General features: G+C 51.2%; 1 protein-coding gene across 2 annotated transcripts; it reads right to left on the bottom strand.

Annotated features, from left to right (window-relative positions):
* Positions 1-334: 334 nt before the first annotated feature.
* SGK1 (serum/glucocorticoid regulated kinase 1) lies at positions 335-8,888 on the bottom strand. Of its 2 annotated transcripts, XM_082307936.1 has the most exons (13): positions 8,524-8,888; positions 5,950-6,012; positions 5,767-5,842; positions 5,257-5,332; positions 4,708-4,812; positions 4,164-4,247; positions 3,929-4,060; positions 3,533-3,645; positions 3,206-3,329; positions 2,774-2,869; positions 2,505-2,660; positions 2,309-2,398; positions 335-1,569 (listed from the first exon to the last, which is right to left on the bottom strand). In XM_082307936.1, exons 1-13 carry the CDS (start codon positions 8,753-8,755, stop codon positions 1,402-1,404), a joined length of 1,515 nt encoding a protein of 504 aa, XP_082164062.1. In that variant the 5' UTR covers positions 8,756-8,888; the 3' UTR covers positions 335-1,401. The 2 variants fall into 2 exon arrangements, with proteins under 2 accessions (XP_082164062.1, XP_082164063.1); XM_082307937.1 differs by lacking the exon at positions 5,950-6,012 and having other exon boundaries at positions 8,524-8,886.
* Between the last annotated feature and the right edge of the window lie 1,077 nt (positions 8,889-9,965).

Here is a 9,965-nt window from a genome sequence, read left to right as displayed (position 1 = left end):
ACCAGAGAGTAGTACTTTTGCTTTGCTAAAGGTAGAAAAACTAATTTTGAGGAAGTGTGAACATTTGTACCACGTAGCAGCACCCACACCGATACACACCCACTCGAACACCCACATTTGGAAGACCAAGTATTTTGTCAGGGTGTATCCATGATAAGACTTGTATGGCTGCAGTCTGACGGAATAACCATCACGCACCTAAGCAAAATTACACAGGTATCTTGGCTGATTGGCAGCTCAGATTTGTTCTTTATTTTTTTTTTTAAAAGCTGGCTGAAATTTTTCAGGGAGAAAACCTTTGTTTTGAAACAAAAAATCACAGAGTTTATGGAAGTATTTTTCAGGATTTTACTGCAAACCAATGGGTTTGGTCACCAAAAAAATATGATACATATAACCATGTTAATTATATTACATTACAATGATGGTATACATTACAAGTAAGTCTGTAAGTTTAAATATACATCTAGAGTTACAACTGAATGTACAGATCTTTTTTACAGTACATACAATCAGGAATGAAAAACCCCCAAAACCATAAATAATGCCCATTTTACAGATGACATCTTTTAAACTAAAAAAGAAAAAAAAAAAGAAGAAAAAAAAAAAAAGAAACCAACAGCTTTGACTGACTGCAGCTGGGGCATTTTGGTCCATAAAAACCCTTTCTAAAAATAGAAATCTTTTTTCATAGCAGCAATGCTTTCTTCAAGCATTTGGATACAAGTAATTGTGAGCCCATTTCAATAATTTTAGTTGACTGTATAGATTTACAAAAGAAATTTCAAAATTACACTTAATTTATCTTCCAAATATGGAAGAAACAAACAATGCCCCACATTGTGGTATCCTGCAAGTGTCACATTGATGCTTTAAACTAAGTCCATCTGTAGTACGCAAACCACACGCATACCATTTGTTCACATAGTAAACCCACATAAAGGAACTGAGAAAACACACTCTGCAACAGGGAAAGCTTTGGAGCTCACAAGATCTCATCAGAAAAAGGCACATTTCATAAAATCCTTATCACGTTCAAGATAGATCTTCAGGCAAGGCTTTTCGGAGCACGATTTCAAAACATCTTGTTCTTACTCCTACGATCTGCCGTAGCAGTCTATGGCAGCAGTCACTCTTGTTTTTCTTTCCCAAGGAGACAGCACCACTTTGGGGGAAGAACGAATGGAAATGAAAAGCCTGTAAAGCTCATTTAGAGAGTGATGTGCTCTTCAAAAAAGCTTCCAGCAAACAGTGTAGTTGAAATTAAGGCTGCAAAGCTGCCATGGTGGAAATGTGCAAATTCTCTTTCAAGATGACTGGCCAACTGGCAGTCCCACCAGAAGGCCAAACAAAAATAAAAATAATAGTTATTATTATTAAAAAAGAAAGAAAGAAAAATGTTCACAAGAAAGAGTCCATGGGTGGGGCATATGAGAAGCCCAAAAAAGCCTCAGCGGCTTCCTTGACGCTGGCGGTGATGAGGATGCTGTCCGGGGACTGGCCGATGGAGTTGGGGACTGGCTCATCTGTAAACTCTGGATCGAAGTGTCGCAGGTCACTGGGGCCACTCTGTGCAAAGGGCAGAAAAGGAAAAACGCAACATTTAGACCCACATGTTTTGTGAGTGCACAGTTCAATTCAAAATGGGGACAAGCACCCTTGTGCGGAGACCCACAGTGTTATCACCTTGGGCCCACTGTTTAACAGCCTTTGCCAGTTTTAGTTTGACCTTTTTTTCTATCCTGCTGCATACTGTCTCACTAAAAACACAATGATTCAATTTAATACGCTACCTTCCAACTAAGCTCATGCAACAAAAGCCAAATGCAAACACGCCACTCTGCCATGCAGCAGTTTGCAGGGGAGGACTTTGATCTCTGGGCCAGTTATTAAATTTCATTTATAAAATGCTCAGAAAGTAAAAGAGAACAACCTCCACAACCAGATCCCTCTCTTTAGATGTTAGTATCTGACAAGCCAAATGTAACTCTGCCCTTGGGAAGCTACCTGCTTTCTACACCTTACCTTCCCCTTCTGTAAAATAGGGATGCCAGGGATTATTTCAAAATAGACATGCAAATGAAGCATTTCTGAGAGGCCAAAAAACCCAGCTAAATTTAGACTGTCCATCAGTAAAAAGCCAGCTACCGTTTATTTTTAACCTTGCCTGGCCAGCCACAAGGGAAGGAAAAGCTGTGTTCCCCAAATACAGGCATCTGGCCAGTTCCTCTGGCTCCCAGGCACCCCGCAAAGACAAGGGGGGGAAAAGATGCTCTCCATGCTTTCTATAATTAGAAGTGATACATACCACATTAGGGTTAAAAGGGGGTGTAATCTTCTTATTAATGAGATCATCCCAGTTAATTGGGGAGAAGAAGATGTGATTCTTAATCTCCATCTGTTACAGAGAGAAAAATAGATTAATTCAGACCCAAGCTAATGTAAGCAGCATGGCCTAGTCATCCTCCTGTGCTGCCTACAGGTACTGGCTAGTTTGCACTTACGAAGTCCTCCTTGGCGCCAAGCCTCTTTGTCCTATCCTTCTGCAGGAGGCCTTCCAGGAGATGTCTAGCTGAGTTGGTAATATTTGGCTTCAGCTGCAAGGGTTTGTTCAAGATGTTGTCGTACATTTCTGCCGTGTTCCTGCTGTAGAAGGGTGGCTGTGGGAACGGGAGAGACCCAGGTTAATGAGGCTGACAGGCAAGCACGGGGTTTCTTGCAGGGGAAGGACGAGTAAGCGAGTTTGGTCTGTCAGGAAGGATTCGTTGCTTACCAGGCCATAAAGCATCTCATACAGGACTGCTCCAAGGCACCACCAGTCCACGGTCCGGTCATAGGGCTGCTTATGAAGAACTTCAGGAGCAAGATACTGTGTAAGAGAAGGAAGGGAACTGCGTTAGCCAAAGGGATCTTTATAATCAGGAAAGCCTGTCCATTCTTGAATGAAAGCAGCTTACTGAATCCCAGCAGTAGCTAAGCTACCGGAAAGCTACAAGCTCTTTATAAAGAGCTCGAGAGCTGTTCTCTCCTGCTCAACAAGCTCTACAGGTCCCACACATCCTCACCAGCAGCCTGATGCTACAAGACCCGTAGTACCCCCTGCTTGTCTAACCAGCTGTAAATATGCACAGGAGATATCAGTTTTCACTGAGGAGGACAGCACTTGCTGCCGCTCTGCGAGAGGCGGGCTGAGGGCTGGCCGTACCTCTGGCGTGCCGCAGAAGGTGGAGGTCGTGCCATTGTGCTCAATGTTTTCTTTGCAGAGTCCAAAGTCAGTCAAGACAATGTGCCCCTGCGAATCGAGCAGGATATTCTCTGGCTTCAAGTCACTGTAGGAAGAGATGAAAGAAGACAAGCGTTCATTAGAGGAGCTACAGTGAGAATATTTCAGATGCAATTGTTTACAGAACTTCACTTAGTCATAAAAAATATTAAAAGCAATTCTGAGCTCATATTGAGATCGGCTTTTCCATGCTTAGTCAACAAAGCATTTGGTTTTTTTTAGTCTGACAAACTGAGCAAGGCTGCTTACCGATACACAATGTTCAGGGAGTGCAGGTAGCCCAGCGCACTGGCAATTTCAGCAGCGTAAAATCGGGCCCTGGGCTCCAGGAAGCAGCGCTCCCTCTGGAGATGGTAGAACAACTACAGGAGACAGAGAGAACAAAGTTGTGTAAGCGGCGCCAAAGCCTGTTAACAATGCGCTTAATTAGACTCAAACGTATATAGCGAGGGAGAACAATAGCAGGAAATGGCCTAACGATCCTTTGGTAGTTCAAAACTTGGCAGGCTGGAAACATTCAATCTAGTAACTTTTCCCCCATGACTCTTCCCCTTGCAACTCTTTTATTTAAAAGGAAAGGTGAAAAAGTCTACCCCGCCACCATGCACATGATAGGAAATACTATTTCATTTTCTTACTGCTTACCTCTCCACCATTGATGTAGTCTAGGACAAAATACAATTTGTCTGCAGTTTGGAAGGAAAAGTGAAGCCCGACCAGGAAGGGGTGTTTCACATTTTTCAGCAGGACATTGCGCTCTGACATGATGTGCTTCTCCTGAAAACATAAATCATCATCAGTGTTTAGTACACTTGCTTAGTAATAGCAGTAAAAATACATTTGATGGACATTGCAATGGCATCGTGAAGAAGCAGCTTACCTCCTTCTTCTTCAGGATTGCTTTTTTCTGCAGGACTTTAACAGCATAGAACTGCTCTTCTGCCTTATGCCGTGCAAGGAGAACCTGGAAGAGGATAAAATCCCAGAACTGAGCAATACTGAAATACAGAACAACTTGTAAAGACAACTGGAAACAAGCCTTTATGTTAACTGCTGAGCACTGCTACACCCCTCTGGCTCAATCTGCAAGCTCTTTGCTAGAAATGCCTAATGCTTATTACCGCTCTGGCAGATAAAAGTTATATTTAGGCCAAAGTTTTAATGTCTAGTTCCCTTCCCCTCCAAAAGCGAAGTACATCTTCTTCCCAGCACCACTGCCTCCTCGCTCCCTTGCTTTTTTATGACCCTTTCAAAGGCAGCACCCTGCTCCCTCTCCCTGCAGCTATGCAGGGAGCCAGGCACTGGGCACACTCGGGTCTGGTTTAAATGACTGCCATTTACCAAAGCCAGTACAAACCCGACTCTCAGGCATTACATACAAAAGCCGAAGAGTAAATAAATTACAGCAAAAAAGTTAGATTTACCTTCCCAAAACTGCCTTTTCCAATCACTTTTAAGAAATGAAAGTCTGATGGTTTGGCATGTGGGTTGGATGACGGACCCAGATTGATCTGCTGTGAAGGACTGGGCTAGAAAAATAAACAGACAGAAACCACATTTAATAAAACAGCTTGGTAGTGAGAGTCTCAACAATGTCTCTTTTTTTCAAAATATAAATAAAGCAACCTTGAAAGTGAAGATTAGCACTCTTCTTATCACTAAAAATTTAATCTTGACCTCTGCCAGATATCTTAAACTATTAGGTACTGCCTACAAAGAGTATAACAGCCCTAGTTTACTTAAAAGTTCTTGTTGAGGTCTTAGCCACATTCCATAATGAAGTAACAACCCATAAGGCTTATATTCTCCATGTTGGGAAAAAGTTTCAGTCTAACTTGATAACTCTCTTTCCCAGTTACATCAGTGTGCTATGAGCTGAACTACAGTCACACTCATGATGCTGATTTTGCTACATTTCTATTACCGGCTGATTCGATGGTCTAAAAATGCTTCACTGAGTAAGATCTACTCACCGGAGGAGAAGGATTAGCATTCATCAGTTCAGGCTCTTGAGGCTGGGAGATTTTCAAGATAGACTGAACTTCAGGGCTGCAAGGGTAAGAGCATGCATGATTAGAAGAGTTCCCAGAAGCATCAGGCAGATCTTTCCACCAGAGGGCACACACGTATCATGAAAGATGAGTTTTGGTTTGGGCTATTACAGAAGGCAACTGAAACAATCTATTCGACTTAAGGAGTAAAATTAATCGAGAGAAAATTCCATCATAAAAAGAAATGTATTTATACTGGAAGTACAGTTCAAAATAGGGATGGGGCTCTAGAAACCCCATCCACCTTATTTCTCCCAAACCCAGCTCACGAAGATTTGCTGCCAAGTGAGTAATACTTCCAGAAGATCAATTATGTCTTCCGTAAGAGTCATGCCACAGGTATTACAGTAAACAAACATTTTTTTTTAACTAGATCTCGCAATACGTTGTGATATTTGTGACTGAAATCCAGCCAGAATTTCTGATACTTACTGCTTGCATGCATAGGAGTTGGTGGCTATCTTCTGAATGAAGTCGTTCAGCCCCATTCTTCTCTGCTTCATGAAAGCTATAAAGTAAAAAGACAAGGAAAGGAGAAATAAAATCGTTAAGCCATCCTGCGAGAAAAATCACAGCCCCCAAAGCATCCTCGGAGAAGCCCCTGCCGCCGCTCACCGATGAGGATGGCCACCATCCCCCTCATCTTCGAGTAGGTCAAGGTAGGACCAGACGCCTCGGCTGCTTTCACGGTCATTTCGGAACGAGATGGTGAATAAATAACGAGCGCACGACAGCACCGGCTCCCAGCAACGCACTGCCTCGGCGCGGCCACCGACGGCGCTTAAGTGGCGACGGTGATGGGCGGGATCGGGGCGGGGCGGCCACGCTCGTCGTCCCCGTCCCCCCCCCCCCGACGCCCTCGGAGGCCAGGCCGCCTCCGAGGACATCGGGGGGACACACACACACACACACAAGCGTCAGTGCCTTTGCCACCACCCTGCACCCCCCAGGGGAGCCCCCCACAGCATCCCCACCGGGCAGAGCATCCATGAGCAAACGCATCCTTTTTTTTTTCTGCACAGCAAACTCCCTTAGTCCTGTCTCTCTGTGCCCCCAATTTTCTTTATGTTTTGCGCTTATATAAAGTTGAAATCTGGCTCTGTCCTGGACGAGCACCTCTTCCTAAAGCGCCCCCCCCACCCCGCCGCTCTCCGCAGCCCGCGTCCGCTCCCGGGCCCCGCCGCCCCGGGTGAGCGGCGATAAGGGAGGCTGGCGTTTCCTTGAAGGAGCCGCGGTGACTCAGGGGAACAAGATTTCCTGCCCCGTTTTCAATAAAACAAACAAATGTCCCTTCTGTGCACTGCCCTGATCCCGGCTGGGACATTACTGAAAGGGAAAAGGGAAAAAAAAATACGTCTTTTTTTAATGCCAAAAACGGAAACAAGGGGGAAAAAAAAATCCCAGTCCCCTGAACTTGCAGGAAAGGACAGAGATCTGCTTCTAGAAAAGGTGCTGAGATGACCGAGAACTGGACAAGTGCAAAAGGGGGGGGGGGGGGGGGAAGAAAACAGCCCCGCTCCGCAGTTGTTGTTTCCACTGTACACGGCCATTTGGGAACACCGTGTACCCGGGACTTAATTGCCCAGTCCCTTCCTTGCGGGCGCACCGGGGGCGCGTCGGCAGCGCTGGTGCATGCACCGAGCGCAAGGTGAAACGATGCTGCCGGGGACCCCCGCCCGCGGGGCGCAGGCCGGCACGACGACGGGTACCACGGCCCCCCCGTCCTGCCCCGGGGCGCATCCCCGCCTGCAGCCCCCGCAGCGGGCAGGCGCGGCGGGGGGCTGCCGGGCGGCGAGGGGCTGCCGGGCCCCGGCGCGCTGCAGGCGGCTGGAACTTTCCACCCGACGGGGCGTTATTCATCCGCCTGTTTCGCCTTGCTGTCTGAGCGAAGGGCGCTGGGCTGCGGCCAGCGGCTCCAGCTGCAACGTGCCCCCGTCCTCCCCCCGCCCGGAGCCCTTTTTATTTTTTTCCTCCTTTTTTTTTTCTCTGTACACCCGATGCTGCTGCCTCCCCCCAACCCCAACCGGCCGCTGGGCGGCATCCCTTGGCAGCGCCTGTATCGTCTGCCTCGGGGGCGGGAGGGAGGGGTGATGGCAAGCACCCCAGTATAGCAGCCGTGAAGGCTGCAGCTCACCCTGAGCAGCAAGACGGATAATTTGGAGTAGAGAGAGAAGCCCTGCGAAGTGGGCACAGGTCTTATAAAGCGCTGCAAAGGGCTTTACAGCGAGAGAGCCAAGAGGGATGTTTGCGGGCTCCGGGCGTCTCTGCACCGAGCCGCCGGTGTCCCTCCCGCAGCGGAGGGGGGCCCTGCCCGGCCCCGGCGCGCAAGGGAGCCGGCGCCAGGCACGGAAGGGGCGACGGGAGAAGCAAGGCAAAGCTGGCTGCGGCTGGCGGGGCTCTAGCTTCTCCCACTTGCTGCTTTCCTCACTCTGTTGCAAAACCTGCCACTCTCATGAATGGAAGCGGAGACAAAAAAAAAAAAAAAAAAAAAAACAACAAACCACCAAACCACACCAAACCCAAAAAACTAAACAACCCCAAACCCCAAAACCTTGATAGATTGGAATAGGAGCAGCCAGCTTCCTCTGCCCCTTCTGGACTGCTTTCAGAGTCCTGATGCTAAAAACTACTGGACCTCCCCAGTTTTGAGGGTACCGCAGTTCCCGTCCCCCGCTCGCTGCTCCCCTGGCATCTCCCTCCGGGCCCACGGCGCCCGGCAGCGGGGCCGGCGGGGCTGCCCCCCGCCACACTCCCGCCCGCTGTGCGCCGAGGCAAGCGTCTCCCAGCCCCGGGGCAGGCTCCGGCGCAGCCCCCCCCGCTCTTCTGCACAACCTGCCGCGGGCGGCAGCCCGCTGCCCTCCCCCCCGCTCCGCCGCGGCCCCCCACGCTGCCCGCAAATGCCCACGGCGCAGCCCGAGCGCGGCCCCGCCGCTGCCCGCTCCGGCCGGTCACACCGTCGCCCCCGCCCCCGCTCTGCACCGGTGTTTTTGCAAGGGCTCCGCTGCTCTCGCCAAGTCACCTGGCCCCGTTCAGTGCCAAGCGCGGCCCCGGCTGTACCCCGCACGCACCCCCCTGCATCCCCCGCTGCCCCGCTCCGCGGCGGCCCCGCTGCTGGAGGGGCGCTTTCCCCCGGGGGGAGCGGTTTTCCTGCCAGGGCAGGGTGTCCCGCCGGCAGAGCGGTGAACCCACCTTTCAGCGACGACTTCTCCTCTTTGCCCCTCATCTCGCTCCCCGCCGAGACCCCGGGCGCGGCGCGGCAGCGCTGAGGCTGTGACTGGGCTCCCGCCCGCCGCGGTAATCCCAAACGACTCCCCTTCCTGGCCGGGCGGCCCGCGGGCAGCAGGGAGGCGGCGAGGGCGGCGAGGCCGGCCGCCGCTCCCGCCGACCCGCTCAGGGACGCGATATCGAGGGCGGCGGACATGCAGGAGCGTTATAAAGTTCAGGACGGGCCGCCCCGCACACTCTGCCCCGTTGCAACATCGCCCTCAAAATTACTGTAATCAGCGCGCACACGCACAGGCGCAGGGGCACCGGCGGGGGGGGCACCCCGGCCCCCGCTGCCCCGCCGCCAGCCGCCGGCCCTGCCCCACGGAAGGAGGCGCTGCCCACGCTCCCCCCCGCCACGGGCACCCACGGCGCGGGTCCTGCGCTCCCCCCTGCGCCCCCCCCCCCCCAAAAAAAAAAAAAGGCAAAAAGGCGCGGGGCCAGGAGGGGCAGAGGCGGGGCCGCCCGCGGGGGGCGGAGGGCTGCGGCCGCCGGCCGGGCTTCCCCGCCGGCCGGATAGCGCCGGGGCGGGACCGGCGCCCCGCTCCGGCCTGGCACCCAGCGCCTTCCGCCGGCAGCGCCCCGGCGGCGGCGCCCCCCGCCCGCCCGGCTCCGCTCCCCCGCCGCCCGCCCCGGCCCGGCCCGGCGCCGCGCACCCCCGGCCGCGCCCCGCCGCGGGAAGCCCCTCTCCCTCCGTCCGTCCCTCCGTCCGGCACCCACCTGCCGGCTCCCGCAGCCCTGCCCGGGCTGGAGGTGCCGCTCGTCCGGCGGCGGGCGCTTCACAGCACGGAGGTTTTTAATGTGGAAGGGAGGAATTCCTCCCAAGGGAGAGAATTATTATTATTTCTAATTCACGCGGCGCTTTAAAGTCGTCAGCTGGGTTCTGAGAAGCCCGGGGTTTGGCTTAAAAGCCTGAGTGTCCTAAGGTTGCGTTTTAAAACTTTTCTCTACAACGGCAGCAGCAAACTCCTTAACAGCTGAAACGGGCGAGAGAACACAAGCGAGGAAAAGGTACCCAAAGCTCCCCTTGTTCGGAAGTCTTGTAGAGAAGCATCAGACATTGTGAAAATCTCAATAAACTGGAAGGGTTTGCGTCGATAATTTGTATAGTCAGTGTTTTAGGAGTGTACAGCTGAAAAGTAAATACGAGAGAAAATCAAAAAATTACAGTGATGTTTCACACTCGTGTTGCTTTTGTCCCCTCAGGCAAAAATTTTGATAAATCGCCCTGAACTTCTAAATTAGTAATTTTTCAAAGCAAAATGAATAAAAATAATGTAGAAGGTGGACATTGAAAATAAAAAGGACAGGGAGACACCACACAAGGAGTATTAAAAGTTACAGAACTCCTTACCCCAGGATGTGCG

This window comes from Platalea leucorodia (assembly GCF_965183815.1).
Source record: "Platalea leucorodia genome assembly, chromosome: 3".
NCBI lineage: Eukaryota > Metazoa > Chordata > Aves > Pelecaniformes > Threskiornithidae > Platalea > Platalea leucorodia.
The sequence above is the reverse complement of the archived record's forward strand: the minus strand, read 5'-3'. Positions and strand labels throughout refer to the sequence as shown.

Coding starts and splice junctions, on each gene's coding strand:
- SGK1 (XM_082307936.1), bottom strand. CDS start 8,755: ATGTCCGCCGCCCTCGATATCGCGTCCCTGAGCGGGTCGGCGGGAGCG. Junction 3,330..3,532: donor TCCCTGAACATTGTGTATCG/GTAAGCAGCCTT, acceptor CTCTTCCTACAG/TGACTTGAAGCCAGAGAATA. Junction 1,570..2,308: donor CCCCTTTTAACCCTAATGTG/GTATGTATCACT, acceptor CCCTTTGCACAG/AGTGGCCCCAGTGACCTGCG.